The 20,959-nt window shown below is 44.8% G+C and overlaps 1 protein-coding gene across 1 annotated transcript in view; it reads left to right on the forward strand.

The window, feature by feature from the left end:
- sez6b (seizure related 6 homolog b) overlaps nucleotides 1-20,959 on the forward strand; it is a 205,617-nt gene that overhangs the window by 134,569 nt on the left and 50,089 nt on the right. Inside the window, exon 4 of the mRNA XM_088906912.1 lies at nucleotides 12,483-12,675. Coding sequence (XP_088763038.1) covers nucleotides 12,483-12,675 — 193 coding nt within the window. The remainder of the gene's footprint in view (nucleotides 1-12,482; nucleotides 12,676-20,959) is intronic.

Below are 20,959 nucleotides of genomic sequence, written 5' to 3' on the forward strand. Positions count from 1 at the left end.
GCTGCCTCTATAAGTGTCACGCATGTGGCTCTGCTCTGTGCTTGTGAGAATTTGATCACTTTAGCTTTACAGGCTCAGAGAGTTAAACTAAGTCCAGAAACTGCGCTACACCAAACGAGCAGGTCCCCTGGCCCAGCAGAAATCTAGGTTTCAGCAGGGGTGACATCACTTCTGCAACGTGCTTAGTGAATGAGCTCTGTTATAAAAGCACCCCACACTTTCCTTGCACTTGCATGCGGCAGGGTGTACAGGCTGAACCGCGAAGTAAGAAAGCAGACACCCAAACTCCACCACAGAATCTTTCATGTCTGGACCTCGGCTTAATGTCACCGCCAAATGATGGCACCTCCTGCTGACAGGTCACGATAATGGGGCATTAGACTGGGAATTATGGTTCAGAGGGGTTCCATAGAAGTCTCCAATCCCAATACTGAGCACAACCCTTGCTTAGCTTCCAAGATCCAGCGCTTGAAGAGATCTGGCATCTGAAATCCCCTTCCCCGAAGCCAGAGTGTTCATACATATTTAACACGCTACAGTGCTATCAATGTCTACACTTACAGAGGCCTTGAGGCAGTGCGACACTTTCTGATGGGCTGCCTGACAACCAATGACACTGTCGCATGTCAGTGCAACAGAGTGTCAGGCAACGTTTCCATTGGCACACAAAAGGTATTAATTAACAGTGCAGAATCTGCATTGTATGCCCAGTTTTTCATAATTATTTTCAGTACAGTACGCGTTTTATTTTCTTGTGAAGCTTCATCCAGACGCGCAATACTGCAATTTCGTTAACCACAGAGGGCGTCCAAGCCTCTAACAGCTTCACAATGGACCATGCTATTATTTATACAATGCAGGGCATTTGCATTTTTTTAAATAACCCCTCTCTTGTTTTGACATATCCCTCTCCCCCCCACCTCCTCCTCTCCACACTCCTCACATTTTGCCTTTTTTTTATTCGAGCGCATCGCGTAAAACCAATTTTCTGTGCGGCGTGCGGGGATTGCGGCGATAATGAAAAGAGAATTGGCGAGGTGAATGTTAGGACGAGATAACCGCGGCCGTGGAAAAGAGTCTGAATGCACAGTCCGCCGGGAAGGCCGCCTCTGTGCTGCAGGCACCGCGCAGGCTCCTCCAGGAGCGGAGCTGGGAGAGCAGGGGGAGGCTAATTGGAAACGGATAGGGTGGGTGACACGGGAGCGTGTTTAGCATGTGATAAACATTGGGATGCACGAGGCATGTGATGAATGTGCTCTGATCGGAGGAGGTGTTATAAGCACTCGATAATGGAAATGCTCCTCGCTTTGCAGAAAACCATTAACCCCGCAGTTCTGCACCTTTTGGATTCAAAAGCGGAGCTGATTTTCCAAACAAAAAAAACAGAAATGAAAACTTAAAAAACTCGGGAAATGCAATCCAGAAGCGTTTTGCCAAAAGCTTAAAAACCTTAAATTAAATTGCATGTATTAAGATTCTGAAAGGCCAGAAAGGATGTTGGTAAATCGGGGGTATATTAATAATTACTACTAATACTGCCTTAATGCATGATAACGGAGGAGAACTTAAGCAGAAGTGGTGCGGTATTATAACACCCTTGATACCTGCGCTCTCCCTCTCTGAAACTGCAGCCAAACAGGGAGCCCCACTCCTGTCAGTCACTACAGTATCTCCTCTCCTACTGTAAAGCTCATACAATTCAGGGCTGTGCTGGTTTCACTATGGCTAAGAAGAGCAAACTGTAGTGAGTCATATCGCCCGCTGTACTCTGTGTAGCGCCAGCAGCTTTGTGTGATGAGTGTTGAGATAAGGCTGAGCTTTAGTCCGATACAAAATCCGGCCCCTTACTTATGCCAGTGTGTGAAATGGAAATGTCTGCTTGCGGACCGGTAGGGCAGCGCTGCCCGGCCGCACTTGAAGGAGGTTTCTGCTGTGTAAAAGGTGTGAAAATCTTTTTATCTTGCTCAAAGATTCAAGATGCATAATTCAGTCCATTGCTAAACAAGCACTGCATTTCACTGACAGAAGGCAGTTTAATCACGACCTGCATGGCAAACCTGCGCTGAAGATGTGGATAGTGAGGGACTTCTGGATGATCTTCTGGAATCGATGGCTAAAGAGAGGGAACTGCATGATCCCAGCGTCCCCTGGATATATTCGTGATTGCTGATCTAGAACTGCAATAAAGTCAAAATCGTGATAATTTTTTTTTATCAGATTCATTTCTCGGGCTCACTAATCACTTTGGAACTGGAAAAAAAAAATGATTAGACTATTGTTTTATTCTACGCTGCTGCATACAGATAAGCAGCAACAATTATGCTAAACTGTGTCCTGGGGTTTCTTGATCCGGTCTAAGACTTAAGCACAACTTTCTTTTCAGCGTGACTCATGGGAGGCAGGCTGTGGATCGGGGTGATATTATTGGTGAGCTTTTTTTCTGCTGGGAAGAGAAGGCATAGGCCCAGTGTCGAGAATCCTATATTTAGCAGCTTGGCATTTACCTCTTTCAACCTGTGCGTTTAGGCTACAGGCCGAGTTTCGCCATGTCCCAGAACTGCTGATGGAACAGATGCTGGTGGTGCTACATCATTTAGTCCGTTCCTCCTTAATTGCACCCTTTAATTAGCAGTCTCAACGCTTTCTTACGCTCTTGCTATTTCCCACTGGGCCCCTTGTTCTGCAAGAACTGGACTGGTTAATTAGCGATTTGTTTTTTCCCCGACCAAGAAAAAGGAAAGGAGCACAGTTAGGGTCACAGAGGCTGCAGGAACGGTGCGGAGAGCTGTCTGGCACAGGAGGGGGCGTGCGAGGAGTGTCGCGTGATGCTCGGGGGATTTTACACCATTAGACAATAAAACAAGAGGAGTAGGTGGGAGGAGAGAGCTGGTGCCGGAGCTTTTCAGCTCAGAACAAAGATTTATATAAGGATCCCTGCTGATTTTTCACTGTTGGGATTTTAAAATCTGCATCTTTGGTGGAAAAGACGACTACGGACGCAATATCTCACCAGCAGGCATACCATTAATATTATTAATAATAATCCTTACACATATCTAGCTTTCTTCTAGACACTTGACATGTTTTACTGTTAATGGGGATGGCATGATGGGGACTGGATGATGTGACGGCAGCCATAGTGCACCAGTACGCTCCCCACACACCAGCTCTCAGTGGCGAGGAGAGCAGAGGAATGAAGTCAATTCATAAATGGGGATTTTTAGGAGGCCATGATTAGTAAAGGCCAGTGGGAATTTTGGCCAGGACACAGTGGGTAACACCCTTATTCTTTTGACAACCCACTGAAGCTCAGCAGGTATAAGCCTGGTCAGTACCTGGATGGAAAACCTCCTGGGGGAAAAACTAAGGGCAGGCGCCGTTGTGTGATGAGCATGTGGTGTGGATGAGCTCACCTGTGCTGAACACCACGAGGAGGTGCTCTTCACTGTATAGGGTCCTCCTTTTCTAACCTGGGAAAAACTAAGGCTGCGCTCACCCTGCGGTGTGTGTGGGTCCTAATGCCCCAGTGATAGGGAAACTATACTGTAAAAAAAAGCCAAATGTAAAACCGAGGTCCTGACTCCCCATGGTTATTAATATGATCATGTTTTGCATACCACTAAATAATGACTATAGCTCTTTTAAAAAGCAAATTGGTACTACTGGTCTGTATGACATTTCTTATAAGTGACCAGTGACTGCTGTGGCAACTCAGCTCCTTCGCTGTGCCTTCATTTCCTTCGCTGTGCCTTCAGATACCACAGTGAGTCGCACACGATGGCACATCACTCCATGGCAGCTTCGTGCATAGAGACGTAGGCTGAGGGCAGGGTGCAATGGGGAAAGCAGCTGATCTTTGCCCGACACACGTGCCAGCGAGGGCAGGGCTCTTGGTGCTGTCTGCTTGCATTGACAGTCTGCAGGCTGAAGGCTGCCCCTCTTGGCTAACCGCAGCCTGGCAATGCCCACTCATGCGGAGGATGGCAGGGCATTGCACGCCTGTCCGGGAGGCCTTCATGTCACTTGCAACTTGTAATAGTTTGACTTCCTGAAACAGCTGAACTGCACGGTGCTTTGTGATCCTTGTCAGCGGAATGCGCTCTAAGAAATTGCAGGTTGTTCCGATTGTTGCTTTATCTGCCTGCCGTCCGTCATCTTGTTGACAGCGCTCATGATGTCTGCGCAGACTAATGAACACTGGGATCTTTATTCGCCTCTGTGGGTAAAGTGCCCACTTCGTAGTAATGAATCGGGACAGGCAGGTTGCTCACAGTGGGGAAGTTCAGCTCCAGATGATGCTAGCCATGGTTTTGAGAATCGCTGGCCTATTCTTTATTCTTAAGAATATAAGAAGTTACAAACATGGCTTTGCTCGTTTGGTAGGTAGTACTCAATTGATTCAGACATCCCCTCTAGCTGTTTCTTGAAAGTATCCAGGGTATTGGCTTCAGCAACACTGCTGGTAGCTTGTTCCAAACACAGCCCTTTAAGTAAAGAAGTCCGTGCTGCTCTCAGTTTTAAATGCTCTTCCCTGTAGTTTCTACTTGCCTGCTTCTGGTTCACGCATTTCAGTGTTCATTCTGAACCAGGTAGGTCTTCTGGGTTGAGTTTGTTAATGACTCGGCGGATTTTGAATATTTGTATTGGGTCCCGTCGTAATTGTGCTGTTTTCAAGACTAAGCAGGCTCAGTTTCCTCAGCCTGTCAGTGTGGCACGTTCCTTTTCAGTTGACTTCCTAGCAGCCTGAAACAGAAGACCTTAATCCAGCAATGGCATTTTTACTTTAGATCCTCTTTGCTCATCTGTAATGCTCAAGGAAGGAAGTTTGGATGGTGGGGATGATGATCGTTTATCATCTATGCCAAAATTTCAATTTATTTTGGAGCCGATGACAGTGAAATAAGCATTCCATAAAAGCTGTGTGGTCAAGCTGCGATTCTTTTAAATGGCAGAAGATCAGAGCAGAAAGACCGAACAGAGTTCGCCAGCAGAAGCGGTATTGTCAATGTGTGCCTGTTTCCACACCGTCTCTATCCAAAGCTTTAGTAGTTTAGACACCACCCCACCCCCCACCCAGACCAAATGAAAGAAGCAATTGAATCAGATTGCAATTTCTTGGATTAGGCCCCTGGGCTGAGGAAACGCCGGGCAAGCTGTAAGGATGAAGATATGCGATTGGCAGAGTGTTTTTTGGGCTACGTGCCCAGGTTGAAAGTGACAATGTGCGGACAGGTGTGCTGGAAACCTGAGGCCTCTGCTCAGGTATGTGGGTGAGACATGGGTGAGATTTGGGGCTGTCTTCCCCCCCAAACTTTCATTTTAAAGCCCCATTTAGGAACACAAGCCTGTTTATTTCACCCCTTGTTTTCACTACTGTTGGATATGTGACTTGTAGGTGTGATTTCGTAGAGTATATTTTTATATGAAAATCTGGAGCTGTTCTCTGGTTTAAATTGGGCACCACCAGTTAGTGAGTCGCAGAAGACTGATTTAGACCAGCAGGAAATGAGAGATTACGAGGGAGGGCTCGAATTTGGGTGCCTGTTTGAAGGTGAAGCTTGAACAGACGAAGAGCCTTTTTTTTCCCTATGTGGCTTTTTCTGCCGAGCGGCTCAAAGCGCATGAAAGCTGTGGATTTAGGAAATGAGTAAAATGGCTCGCTCTCTCCCACTATCTTAGCCCCAGGGGAGCGCTTTAGCATTTTCCGAACAAGTTGTCCTTGTCATTTTCAACATCGCTAGTGTCTACTGACGAATTGACGCGATTTTGTTTGGGTTTTAAGAAATAAGTAGCGCAAAGGAATGTGCTTAATCTCTTACTAAATTTCAGAACCAAAAAATGACTCCCAAGGTTATGCGGTGCTCAGTGTTATCCACCGTGACAAGGTCTCATTATCATTAAGTCGCTATTTAAGAGTGAACAAAGTTCTCATCTTCCTACATCGAGATTCTGGCGGACTTCTATTTTAACACAAACCAGTGCGGTAAATGAAATTAGTGTCTTCAAGTCTTTGCATCCTCCGTGAAATAATTTAGTATAGAAATATTTCTAATATGATATTATGCATGTTGAAGCTATTTCTGCTTCCTCCTGTATGTTGTTTGAACTTTAAAACCTGTCCCAAACATTTGAAGGCAGGGTTCCTGCGCCTTGCTGTTGTGTTACGATTTATTTGTTAGTTAAACGACTCATGTTCTGTACTACTATGATGCATTGTGAGTTTAACCACAAATCGACCTCAATTTATTTCAAAGTTGATACGTCCTTTCTCGTATATGAAAAGAAGAAAGAAAAAGAATACCAGAGAGACCTTCATACCTGCTCATATCTGTTTTTTTTCCTAGGGATATTTTTCCGAAAGCACCGCCAAACCTTTTAGTCCTTCAATTTCACTCGATCATGTTGCAGTTCTAATGACATTGTGCAAGATGAAAAGTTGCTGTTTGGATGGAAATCTGATTTATTCTTTTTTTTTCCCACATGCTGATGTCACATGCTGTGCTTAAACAAAATCTCAATTTTCTTTCTTGTGACACTGGTACAGCAATATAGGAGACAGCTGGCGGTCTGGGCAATGATATGTATTGTTCCTTGTGAATAATCCCAGACTGATTTTCCTCTGTTTTTATTAAATTGAACTACTGTCACCTGGATTTGGGCTTGCTGGCAAATGGCCAATGGTACTGTGCATTTCATTTGTGTAATAATAAAACTACACTGTTTTTTTATTTATTTTTTATTTTTATCATTGCAAATATGCCATCAAATTAACTGCAGCGCTTCTTACCACCATAACATCTTATATGTGGTGTGCAATATGTATTATGTCACACGCTGTGTAATTAATGTAGTTAATCTCGGCTATAATACATTTTGTTGACGTGTTGGGCCAAACCAGCTACTTAACAGAAATGTTTGGAATAATTCTTCCCAATAAGTCCAGATGTGCGCTTTATCATAACGACAGAGCCGCTTTTGCTCCTACTACTCTGGTAGTTTTTAAGTCTCATTTTTTTTTTGTTGGCATCCACCTGATGATTCATAATTTAAGCGGGACAGGTGCTTATGGCTGCAACAGCAGGGTTGCAGGTGTAGGAGAGATAACGAGTCCCCCTGCGGGATCTGAGCCGTACCATGCAGACGGCAGCTCTGTGCCAGTCGGTCCCAAAGGAGCTTTATGTCCGCACTCAGCTTCTCTGAGGACAGGTAGCGCTGCTGAACTGAGGAAGTGAATGGCAAACCGCTGCCTGCATCTGCTGTGGGCTGCCTGTGAGAAACATTGCTGTGGAAATGCGAGTCTGTTCTCCGGGGACAGTCTGTTAAAGAGTGCCCAAACCTCACACGCACACGTGAAAAGTAGCTGGAATTGGAGGCTGAAATTCTTGAATGTGGGATGTAATGAAGTATGAAAATGTCTTCCCTCTATAGCGTCTTTGAGTGGCTGCAATGTGCACCCCTCTGTAATTCAATTCGGTGAACCTCTTGCAATCTGTGCTGTGCTGGTAAACCAAAAGTTCAAAACATCACAAAATAAAGTCCGGTGATGGCGATTTCCTTATTCACAAGCGTCATTAGGAGAGTAAAGGTGCAATCGTTTTCAAGTATGAATATTCATTGTGCAGTTTTATGAGTGGAACTGACGGGCTCTGATGTCTAAAAAAGCAATTACAGACCCTGTCAACACATGAAGAAACAGCTGTATGCCAGTCATCATCTACTGCAATATTAATCCAATGGGCAGCTTATCTGAGCTGCTAAATCAAAGTCAGACACATCAAGTGTCCTTAGCATCATGGCTGATTACCAATACACCGTTTGTATTGTCAATATCGTGTTAGTGAAACCAATTCCAAGTGTCCTGTCGGAAGCAATTATGCTTAAAAACAGCCATTTAATTTGCCTTATAGCCACAAGGGATTACCCATCAAATGGAATTTGACTTCTTGTGATGTTTCACTGTTCCAAAATAATGAAGAAATACATGCCTTGCTCATAATGCAAAGGATGTTATTGCAAAACGTGCTGCATACATTTATTTCTGGGTGTAACAGAAAGATTGTTCTTGCATATTAATTCTTACCACTGAGCTTCATATTCAACATGCTAATGTTGTGTACTCTTATTCAAACATTAAGCAAACTGTCATACAGTTCTGCAGTGTGTTACATTATGTATGAATGGCAAACTAGCACTTAACAAATGATGAGCACCAATGTAAAGGCTGGTTAGGTTCTTATTACATATCTTTCAAGTTTCATCAATAAGGCTTGTATTAAGCTTCTGCTAGCTCTCAACAAGCTGCGTTTCACTAACAGAGCAGGAATGTGCAGGAATGCAAGACCTTCCGGCCGTGTGTTCAACATTAAACATGCCTGTATGGGGGAAAGGACAGAGAGAAAGATGTGATTCATTACTTTTAACCTCCTGGTTGACCCTCACATTCTCCTAGATGCTTGCCTTCCGTAATTACATATTTATTGTTTTTAGGTTTTAAGTGAGTTAGGATTCAGCAAGCAGCGATTTTCAATTTTTGTCTCAAGGTTCTTCAAGTCGAAGCTTTTTCATATTGCACACGAGACTTGTGAACTGCTCTGTGCGACTCCAGGAATTAAATAGTGCGTTCTGTGACCAAAATGATTATGAATACAAGCTGAACCATTAATGTCCGCAAAAGTTTCTCAAGCAGTCACCTATGTATGCCATATATCATTTCAGATCTGAGGTAAGATGAAATGGTGTCCTTTCGTCTTTTTTTAATGAAATGTTTAGAAGATGCTGTCATTTAATGGCATTATACACCTGCTATGGCAGTACTGACACAACACTATATCGTCATGCAGCCACACACATGATCCAGCATGCTGGTATCTTTTTAAAACCCACTTTGACACAAAGCCCTCAAGGTGGATAAGTCTAATATTACAGTTTCCATCAAAAGTGTCATTATTTTCTGCTGAGCAGGCAGAATGTTCTCATTGTAGAGACGGAAACGAGGCATTTATCATACTACCGGGGTAAAAGACGTGGGCATTTCCAAACAAGTAACCAAGCATCTCGCTCTGTTTCTGCAGTCAGGAAATAGAGCTGTTCACTCTCAGGGTGCTGTCATTGTCTTCATCTACGACATGTGGCATGCTGTCGCATCACTCGGGCTCATATGATAAATTGTCGAATAAAGGGCATTTGTCTGGGTCATCTTCCGAGCCATTTTAATTTATGGCTGCCAGACTGGAGACAGTTTCATTACACAAAAGGAATTGGTCCAATCAAGGATCTCGTTCCAAGCAATGACAAGGATGGGAAGTCATCAATTTCTATAAACCATGCAGCAGTCCAGCAGATATGTATCACGGCAAAGACAGGCCTGTGGTGTATGCATTTGTTTATTATTATAATTACTTCTACATGTTGTCTCTTTGCATTTATTTACAACTGTGTGTGGTGTGAAAGCGTTGTTATTTTAGACCATTGCTTTCACATTTCTTTTCGAAACGTATCGAAGCCTTGTAGGGGGCCTTCTTCATGAGTTGGCCCAGCAGGGAACACATGCAACAAGAGAACAAGAAGAGTCTCTTAGTAAATGACAGCAGCAGGCTTGCACCAAAGTGATTATGGGGTGGCTATTCAGTGTTATCTAGTCTTGAGTGAGTGCATGTCTGAAACGGTTTTCAAAAGAGAAGACAGCAGCTCTAGGGGACAGACATGCTCCTGCCAGCTGGTTGACCTCTGTATTAAATTATTGTGCTGGGAGCTGGAGAGGTGCCACATTGGACTGGGGTATTATCCACAGACAGCAGTGCAGCAGCTGGAGTTCTGGATGGCACTGTACCCATGTGGCACCACACTCCTTACTACTGGGCACCACTTCTGAATGCGGTGAAGATGGCAGGTAGCAGGCCCACGCTCTCTCTTGCCCTTATCGGTCTATGGCACTGTTCAGAAAATACATTTAAAATGAGAGGGGCCGGGTGGCGCCGTGATTCGCATTGCTGCCCCGCGGCACTGAGGCCCTGCGTTCAGATCCCATGGTACTGTCTGCGTGGAGTTTGCATGTTATCCCCATGCTTGTGTGGGTTTCCTCCAGGTTCTCCGGTTTCCTCCCTCAGTCCACAAACAGACGGGTAGGTCAGATGGGTTCTGGAAAAATTGGCCCAGTATGTGTTTGTGTCCATGTGTCTGCCCTGCGATGGACTGGCGTCCCATCCAGGGTGTACCCTGTCTTATGCCCGTTGTCTGCCGGGATAGGATCCGGCTCCCCCCGCGACCCCGACCTGGAGGAAGTGGTCAGGAATGGGATGGATGGAAGGGTGACGGATCTGGTCGTCTTTGTTTTCCCAACCTGAAACAATCCACCGTTTTCAAACAGTTGTTGTGCTGCGTCATCTACTCATCCAAACATGGGAGAAGCTGAATAAACATATCAAATGAAACTGCACCAGATGCCATTGGATTGAATTTACTCCTAGGAACTCTCAAACCTGCTTTGCTTTTAATTATTTTTGAAATACATATTTTGCTTGCAAATTTCCACAAGTACCAGAACTCCAATTAGGGGGCCCACATCACCAGCTGCAGATGCTGTAGAACTGTTGGGGACCCATGCAGCAGCTGTGGAGAGGAGGGGGCGGTGAGGGTGGCAGGGAAGGGAGACGGGTAGAGGGAACACAGGGCAGAGAGGGAGGGCATGTCTGTGACTCCTGGCAGAGGAAGAAAATGAGTCGGCCATGAAGGAGGGCACTCCGCCACCTGCAGCTTTCTCCTAGAACAAAGAGGCAGTGTACTAAAAAGGCAGACCACGTATACTTCCCAAATTACATTCCTTTATAAAAATGGACAAAAAAGATTTTTTTTTTTCAGCTGCTAGTTTATTAATGGAAATCTAACAGAAGGGAGCATATCTCAAGTGGCTCATTTCTTAAGGCAAACATTGAGCGAACTGTCTGGGATGTAAAATGAGCCCGGTATGATGGGGGCTGTCATCTGAATTAATATCACACGTGAAGCGAAGCGCGACAACATGAATTACTGCGATGCAAATTTAACAGCTTGTCACATGTGTTTTGCTGAATTGGCATCCAGCGTTCGGCTGGGGGTGACAGGCATACAGAATTGGGCCTGACTGCAGGTACATTTCTGATTTGTTCAACAAACGTCAAGCTGTTTTGTGCATCTGGCAGGTGAAGTGATGCAGAAATGACAGCAGAGGCCAAGCATGTTTTCCTTTGTTGTGTGTTTTGGGGTTGTGTTGATGTCGGGCATGCTGCTTTTTCGTTGGCTATTCGAAAATGTCCCCCCTGGATGGGACTGACCCCCCAGCTTGGCTGTGGTTTTGAATAACCTTTTACAGCCTTGTAAAACACCCCAGTGAACACACAGCTGCAGCTGGGATAGAGCAGACCGGCACTGGGAAGGTCACAGCATGGGTCACTGCTTGGGATATGTTTGATTTTTTTTTCCCTTCCATCCTTTGTGCTCGGAAAGAGTCCCAAGAAACCCCACTACAGCAGTACAGCCATCGTTGTAGGTGAACTTTCAGGACATATTGTGCGACTGGAAATAGCGGTGCTCTGCTTTGTCCTCTTGTCTCCTTCATTATTTTTGCTGTTACTCTGAAAGAGTTAGTTTTGCTATCTTAGATTTGGGGGGAGAAGGATTGTATTTTGATTTCACAAAACATGAACCGCAGCGCTTGAAGCACCAGGTGCAACAACCTGTCACTTTTTAAAACACACTTTGCTCTTTTTGACATCCTGCAAATGGAAATACACCTTCACGTTGGATTTTAGTGATTTTGTGCTTTTTATTTTCTTTTTAGTCCTGATCTCCCTTTGCGCATTTAAGTCCCTTGTGACTACCTGTGCAATTATGAAATGGATGCACTTCAGAAGATGTTTATAATTGCTAACCCTAATTACTCCAGTCTGAAGCATTTACTAAAAATAATAGGCTAACAGTTTTATGCGACTGGAATAGTGGCCAAGTTATGTAATCTGGTGCATCAAAGCGTGTGCTTCATTGAACATAGTAATTCCCTTGATGACGAAGCTGCACAGTTTCATAGGTGTGCTGGTAGAGTATTGTAGCATTGCTAACACCTACAGTGCAGTGAGCGTGGGTGTATATTCGTCATTGCAGAGTGATTGTTTCTGTTACAGGGAGCTGCCATTGCATATCCTGCCTGGGAGCTACAAATTATTATTTATTTGACAGGGACACCATATATTTTTTTTAACATTGGTGGCAGGTCAGAAGGCACAGAGTGTTGATGTTTCAGCTGTAAGCCATCTGTTGTCGCAAAGCTTGTCTGCAAGTCTTTATTAGCTGAGAAGAAATCGGAGAGCCCACACAAGCACTGGGAAGAACATGCAAACTCCACACAGAGGCTCCCATGGATAGAATGCAGACCAGGCACTTGTAGCTGTGTGGCACTGTGTCACCCCCACACCCCCGCCCTCTGGGTGACGTGTTCTCGCTGTTGGCAGGTGCTGAACGTCAGCCTGTCCGAGGGGGAGACCGTGACGCTGGAGGACCTGGGAGGCCGGGAGCCCTCTGTCCTGGCCAACGAGTCCATCCTGACGAAGGGGTTGGTGGTCCGCAGCTGGAGCAACCAAATAGCCATCCGCTTCCAGAGCGAGCAGCAGCCTCGACCGGGATCCTTCCTCCTGCGATACCAAGGTAAGGATGTCCCTCCTCATCCTCTTCCTGGGCCTGCCAGCCAGTCACTGTTTTCCCCACTAGATTCTTTCCAAGAGATTCCAAATCATTGCACTTCCTGTCCATGCAGTTCAGCAGCTTCCAATCTGGGATTAGATTTAGGGTGTTAGCAGTGGGATTAGAGTTATATTTAGGGCCCTGTTCCATGTAGAGATCTGTGGATGCGTCAGGAATATCCATGCCTCCTGTAGTATCCACAGCCAACCCTTACTATGGACCAGACCTTGACCATTAAGTGTGCACTCTACAGGTGCAGCGGATATTTGTTTCTTAGAGACCAGCTGAGCAGCCATCTCCTCAGTCTTTTTCACTCAGCCTCTTTATCAAGACAAAAAGCATGTTGCTCTACAAGGCTGCAGCTGATTATCAAATTATTTAGACCCGATTATTGTAACTTTTTGTTTCGGCTAATCAACTTTTACAGTAAGGCAAATGAAAACAGCAGCAAAATGCGCGGTTGTCGGGCCTGTTATTTCCCATTACGAGGAGCTTTTTCGAGGGGTAATGGGAAAAAAAAAATGACTCAGCGCAAAGCCAGATTCTTTTGTTTCTGTTAACTAATGAACTATGACAGGCTTGTAGCGGAGTAATACAATCTTACACACCACTAATGTGCCTATTGAATAAGAAAGCAATTTCTCTCTCCATAGCTAACTGCGTAGGAGGCAATCAGTTGTGCGTGATAGGCGATATGCTTGGGTTTCATGGGTTAATGTGTGAGCCTTTCATCCCTCTATTAACTGCATCACAGTCATCTGCCAAGACCCCGGCTTTACAAGACAGATAATGACTTTCTGTTTCTTTACAAAACTTCCAATTACTTCACACTGTGGCCCCCCTCCACAGCAGTAAAATGTAATATTCTCCGAGCAGCGCACCACGCCGGCTTGTGCAGCCGGAATGCCTAATGTCAAGCAGTATTATATTTTCCCTGTGTCAGACGAAAATAGAACGAAACAATGTTTCTTTTGCCAGGAAAAGAAAGGGAAAAAAAGACATGCTTTCCGAAGCTTTGCTCGAACGGTGACACGACGTATATTAATATTCGAGGCGATTCCAGTTGCAGAGCAAGTTAGGCCATCGGGGTCCAGCAAGAGAGAATATCAGCTCATGCTGTATGTATGAGGACCTTATTATGTAAAACTCAACTGAACGAGTGTTGGAAGATTTTTAACAACCTGGGGAGTGGGGACTGACTCCATGCACATACAGTCCTTGTTTTCATGGAGTGCAGGTCCTGTGTTTTGATGGATTCTGTAAGACCCCTGCGCTCACTTTGAGGCAAGAGCTTGCTTGGGAGAGGCTCAGCTGTGCTTGATTGTACACCCCCTCCAACACACTCCTTTCTCTAAGGCTACGTTGGCAATTTAGAGACCCATCCCATTAAACTTAATTACCATCCGATGTTTGGGCAGTCCCCCTCCTGATCAAGGTGCTCGGGGATGGCACCCCTGTGAAGGACCCTGCCCACCCTCCCGCGCTGATCCTGTCTTCTCTGCTCTGTGTCTGATGAGCAGCTGTGGAGTCGTGTTGCCAAGATCCAATCTGCTGCAGGTGCATGGCCTTAGATGCTCTGATTTCTGCAAACCCAGCTGAGCAATTTGCTTCAAACTAACAATCTAGAAAACTGTTCTTTTAAGAGATTTAGTTGTAATTCAGTTTTGCTATTAGTATATTACTGTACACGTATTAAGACCAGTTGGTATTAGTATCTTAATGAAATCTTTGCAGCAGTCACCTAGTGACATCGTAACAGGCTAAATGGGTTGAATGGCCTGCTCTAATTCGTACCAGCTCCTGTTGTGACCTGACATTGTTATATTGAATTTAACTGATGTACTGATTGATTAACCTATTGATTGGAGCATTGCTAGCCTAAACCAATATTTAAAAGTTGTTCATAAACTCTGAAGTAAGGTTAATTGTAGCTGTAGTGCTCATGTGCTCTTCAGGAGATGCAATACGGTTCTGTTTGTTAAAGAAAACGCAGTGCAGCCACCAGAAAAAGGAGAGCCGTGGAGTTTTCCTGGAGGGTTTCTTTTCCCCCATCTGCAGCAGCTCAGACAAAGACTGAGCAGATTTCGTCCTGGTGTGGCTGTGGCCAGGTGTTCTGTCTCCACAGGCCCCTCATCTTCATCATCCCTTCCTCTCCTCCCGTTCCGGACAGAGAGGGTCGACCACTCCCCATTCGTAGCTAATCGGCCGGGCTCTGTTGCTTAATAATAATAATAATAATTAATTATTGCTTACACTTATATAGAGCTTTTTTGGATACTCCATTCAAAGCACTTTTACAGGTTATGGGGACTCCCCTCCACCACCACCTGGATGATGCGACAGCAGCCATAGTGCGCCAGAACGCTCCCCACACACCAGCTCTCAGTGGGGAGGAGAGCAGAGTGATGTGGCCAATTCATAGAGGGGGATTATTAGGAGGCCATGATGGGTAAGGGCCAATGGGAAATTTGGCCAGCACGCTGGGGTTACACCCCTACTCTTTTCGAGAAACGCCCTGGGATTTTTAATGACCACAGAGAGTCAGGACCTCGGTTTTACGTCTCATCCGAAGGACGGCACCTTTTTTTACAGTATAGTGTCCCCGTCACTATGCTGGGGCATTAGGACCCATGTGGACCGCAGGGTTAGTGCCCCCTGCTGGCTCCACTAACACCTCTTCCAGCAGCAACCTTAGTGTTTCCCAGGAGGTCTCCCATCCAGGTACTGACCAGGCTCACACCTGCTGAGCTTCAGTGGGCTGCCAGCTGGGAGTTGCAGGGTGATTAGAGGGACGAAGCCCCTGAATTGCAGAGTAAGGCTCTGATGGAAGGCTGCCATTTCAGTTCTTGGCTGGCATACCAAGCTGATGTGCGGAGTTAATTATTAGGCCGATTGCCCCAGCGGAGACAAACTACTAAGGTCAAAATCAATGACACAGCTAATCAGGGCCCAGGCAGGGAAGGTCCCGAGCTCTGACGGCTGCCTGTCACATGGCACTAATTAGAACATTATGGAGGTGCGACCAGGTTGACTTGCTCATGCTGGATTTCCACCCTTTTATTTCTTTGCTAGTTTTTCCTTGTCATGTTCCAGGTGTCCGAAAGCCCTGATATTTAAAGCGAAATATACAAGACCATGTCGGAGGCGCACAATCTAATGGGCGGCACATTTCGGCATGCCACCCTTCTCGGAGTTTCGCCAATTAAAAATTGAAACCTCTCTGCAATTGACACAGACAGGAGGAAGCCGCCGAAAGCCGAGTATTGCTAAAGGTTAAGTGCAAATAATCCAGCTGCTCGGGCTGGGAGCATGGAGACTGTGAATACAAACCAGGTGAAAATGAGCTTTGGTGTGGGGGCTCTCCTGGGAGGAACAGTACAGGAGGTGGGGTATTGCTGGGGAACAGAACGACGCATCCTGCTGCCTTACAGACCTCCAACACAGCAGGCAGAGTGGCCCAAAAGCCAGGGAAACAAACAGTGGAGAATTCCATCCTGAGATGCAGCTGTGTTTGTAGGTGCATTAAAAGCACATTTTTTAAAGGAATAGTATTACTGATACTACTCCCAGTAATCTAAAAGACTACAAAAAAAAACAAAGGAAGTAAGTAGTAGAGGAGTTTATTGCCATGTGTGCAGGTACATTGGAATTCTTATTCACAGTGATCTCTCTGACATACACGGTACAGCAGACAATACAATACAGCAGAGAGCTCTTTACAATGTAGGCAGTACATGGCAACATAATAGATAATAACCACCAGGACAATAAATATGTACAGTAGTAGTGAAAGGAAAAAAAAACGTTTATCCATGCAAAAAGTGTGTAGTGCAGACATGCATTGAGTCTGAGGCAATGCAGTTAGCTGTTAAGGATGCGTACTGTAGCAGGGTAGAAGCTGTTCTTAAACCTGAGTACCGCACAATTAAAGCAAAGCGGTCTGTGCTTTAATAGTGCAGTACTAGCCAGAGTGCAGGGGAGAGAACATCAAAGCAAGCTTGCGATCCCAGGTACCCGGAGCATGAGCTGCCTTTAGTGACAGGTCGACACCCACCAGCAGACTGTCTCTCGCCACACATGGGCACTGCAGCTACACAAGGAAATCTGCGCTGTGGTTGAACTCACTCTGAGCTGGATCCAGTGTAGAGACCGGTCCAGAGGGCACCGAGATTGCCCACTGAGATTCTGAGTGTTAGACTCGGACACGCGCGCAGAGAGATGCCGGTGATGCTGTGAAATATCAGGGGCTAAGGCATTTATGACATCCAGGAGAAAGTAAAAAACCTCCCCCACTTCCCGAAGAATCTTGAACAGCACGGACAAGACAGGTTGCTTGCCTTGTGTCCTCTGGAGTCGTGTATTTCTTTCTTCTTCCAAATAGTTCTGTGCCACTCAAATTCCACTGTGTGTGAGCCAGCACCTATGTGTGTATGTTTTATATATGTGTATCTGTGTATGTTCACTCCAGCATTTTTATTTTTCTCTCACACACCATTACACTATACAAGACAATACATACAATACGAGATACAAGATGTCTTGTCAGAATCTAGAGGATCAAAACTCTGGTCCTGGTGACCCCACATCTCCTGGTGTTCTGTCCAGCTGAGCTACTTGATTGAATCCTTAACAGAAGCAGCCAGCTGCTTGACTGGAACCTTCTCTGGACACATTGAGTGACTTTAGTTATAATGCGGTAGGTCAAAGGTATCGTCCAGCATGTTCAGATGCTGCAGATTAAAGTCACCTCAAGGTCAATTAGGAAGACAATTATTTACTTGACCGCTCATCTGGAATAATTACCAGTAGCTGTGGGGATGCCCATGACCAGTTCTGGGAATCTCCGCCATAAACAACTGATCTGGTCCAGTTGTGCTACATCAAGGAACCATGCCCATGATGTTTCCTGTTTCGAAATTGTTGCAAGCATGTTACAAACTGGGAATACGAATGAGAGATACGGAGTAAGATTTAAATTGGGCCTGCGCTGATCCATCATGCCTGCAATCTGAGGAGTAAAGCTGTTCGGAAATGAATTCAGACCTCAAAGACATTGGATGAAGGCAGTGTTTTTAATTAGAGGAAATGGACATGAATATCATAGACATGACTCTCAGGGCACGGCTGATAATTAGACAGTAATTAGGTGATCTTAATTACTGGTGCATTTAATCTCGGAAGAAAAACTGACAGCTTATTAACATTTCAAAAAAAAATTGTGGCGGGTTTAGTGGGATAAAAAATATTTTAATAGGCCCTGCTGGTACTGTACTGTTGACAGGACTATGACTTGGAGTGCAAGCAGACTAAGGGTGACTGTGCTTGTTCTGAACATTTCACACATTAGTAGTCACAGCACTGCAGTGGGGTGGGGAGAGCCATTATATCTCTAGTCACCTGAAATCTGCAGCTCTGGCATTGCATGAAAGCAGATTTTTCCTGGGATGTGTCCAAAACTTGTGCCCAATGACATCAGCCAATTAAAAACCACGAACCGTTCCTTGCCCTGCCTCTGTTGCCGCGGGCAACGCTAAAATGGACGGGGAGCCCCTTTTCTCTTGGTTTAGCTGGGACCATAAAAATTTTAGTTTTCAAACGCTTGAAATCAGTTTGTTTTTGACTTTCAGTTTTCAAAAACATTTTAGAAATTGCCAGCTGAATCTTGATTTTTCAGCTCAAAAAGTAATCATTACAGTGTTTCAGGCATATATTTGATCATCTTGGATTGTATATTCAACTATATCTGGAAATATAAAAACAACTGGAATTTGTTCTTGACAACAGTACGGTGCAGACTCTCCTGGACAGATCACAAGTGGACAAAGTTGCGAACCTGAATCTGTTGAACTTTTTAGGTACAGTATATCCTACTGCTAGTATTATGCATCTTCATTACACAAAAATCATCCAAAAGTTCCCTCATTTCTCAGCTCTAGCACAGCCCAGCAAAATTTTGGCTTTCTCAGCCTTCTGTTTTAAGATGGATTTGCCTGTCTGCTTAAATCTACTCCATATTCCCTCAAATGCAATCACAGAAGAGGTACTCTCATTGGAATTTTTTCTTCACGGAGAGAACCTCTTGTGTCTTTGATTGATAAGCTTTCTCAGCGTTGTCGTAAAGCCGGTATAAAATGCTTTTACGATCTCACCATTAAATCCCGTCTACGTGCTGACAGAGCTTATTTTGACCGTCACTCCCATTTTACGAGGCTGCTTTAAAATTACTGGAATAAAATATGTATAAATATACACTGTAGTTTCTGCCTGATATCATTTCATAAAAAAACACGAGGGCCCATAAATTATGTTCAACTGCACGGACATGGACACAATAAAATAGTATTTATACTTCATTAAGTTCCCAGCTTCCATGTTTCATTGCTTGTTTTCTTTATTATCTCTAAGACACAAAGCTTCACATCTCGTCTGCTCTGCTTTCCCCTTTGTGAGGAGTGATCTGAATACGGTTTCACAATCGCTCTGTAGTGCCACGCACCCTGAGACCGCCTGAGCTGAGGCCCGGTTTTCAGTCACTGAAGCGGTCAAAAATAAAAGGAAAGGCCTTATAGGGTCTGTTATTGGAGGAGCGTGATTGGTCACGTCTGTCCACCAGGACCACCACAAGATTCGACGACCAGGGATCTCTGAAAGGATGCTATGGCCCCTGTTCTTCATTGGCGAGTCTCTAGTGGCTGTAAGTCTGTTGGAGATGAGGCCATGGTCAGGACATAAATCAGGATAGAAAAGTCATTAGTGAAATGATTTTTTTATGCAGTTCTTTAATTTTAAGATCAGCAGGTGGAATTTAAACCTATAGACCACTGTAATCTGCCCCTTTTTAACCTGCACCTTTCAGCCTGGTACTTGTATTACTGGAACATTAATTTTAGTGCACAGCAGTTGGAAAATGTTTTGGCCAGTGGCTTAACCCAGTTGCTTTCATGAATTTAATCTTTCATCAGACTTCACAGGCTAGTAAAGAAGCAGACTTCAGGATGCCCGTCTAGCGGTCTTGACGAGTTCATTGGTGCATTGAGCAGAGTCAGTGCCCAGTTTTCTAAGATCTGTATAGTGAGCTGTAGCAGTGAGAGTCGCTCACTGATGGATGCAGGTGTCTTTCTGCAGGGCAGCTGAGGGCTCTGTCTGTCTGCAAGTTTTTATGTTAAAGTCAGGAAGGAGCACACCACACTCCAGAGAGTCGTTTCAGCAGGAGTAGCGGAGAATGATGGGAGGTTAAAACCCTAGAGGCACTTCGGGGATCTGTGGAAGAAATGGAGGCCTTCCACCTGCCTGCTAGCAATCCCACACATACTGTGGATTTTCCATCTGCAAAACGCCATTGTCCTGCACAGCCCAATTCTGTAGGAATGAAGGTGTAATATAATAATAAACTTTATTTTATATAGAGCCTTTAAAGGTTGGTTCTAAAAGCGCTTTACAGAATGCCATCAACAAATAAAAAATAAATACCCAAGATATACACAATAAAAATACACCATGAGAGGAGACGGTAGAGTAGAGTGTGTCACTTTAAGTCTCCTTCAGTCATGATTCTTCTTCTGTTTTACATTTCTTGCACTGGAACAGAGCAGAGTGAAGTCATACCTCTTGTTTGTGGGCACAGGGAAATCAGAAAACATTCACCTGCTGCTTATTCCCTGTTGGGGGTAGGGCAGCCCAGAGCCAGTCCTTGGCAAGGTGCCCAGATGCCAATTTGGAGACCCCAGTTTCCCTAGCAAGCACGTCTTCGGAAAGTGGGAAGAAACTAGATCAGCCAGAGACGATGCATACAAACATGCAAACTCCACACAGTATGTGCCCCCAGTACTGCCCAGAAAGGACACTGAAATCGTGTTTAACGCTGTTAATTTGTTCTTCATAGTTTTTATTGAACTCCGCGGGACTTCACAGGCTCTCTTTCATCCATACCCTACATGCGGAGTGGAAAAACCCATTACTGAGAATTACCTAAATCTGCACAGGAGGGGAAAAATCAATAGCAAGTTATTAGTGGTTTATCTGCATCTTAATTTTGGCATATAATAAAAAGAAACCCTAATTGCATGTGAATTGCTGTTTAGCAGCAGGTAATGATATAGTAATGCTATCATCCGTCAGAAATACAGCTTTGTTGGCAGGTTGCGTGGGGAAGAACTGAAATTAAACTACAAGATTAATGGTCCAACAATAAATAAAAAAAACTTTACCTTTCAGAGCACTATGTAAAGGACCTGCTACAAGAGCAGGT

Source organism: Atractosteus spatula, chromosome 27 (genome assembly GCF_055471065.1).
Source record: "Atractosteus spatula isolate fAtrSpa1 chromosome 27, fAtrSpa1.hap1, whole genome shotgun sequence".
NCBI lineage: Eukaryota > Metazoa > Chordata > Actinopteri > Semionotiformes > Lepisosteidae > Atractosteus > Atractosteus spatula.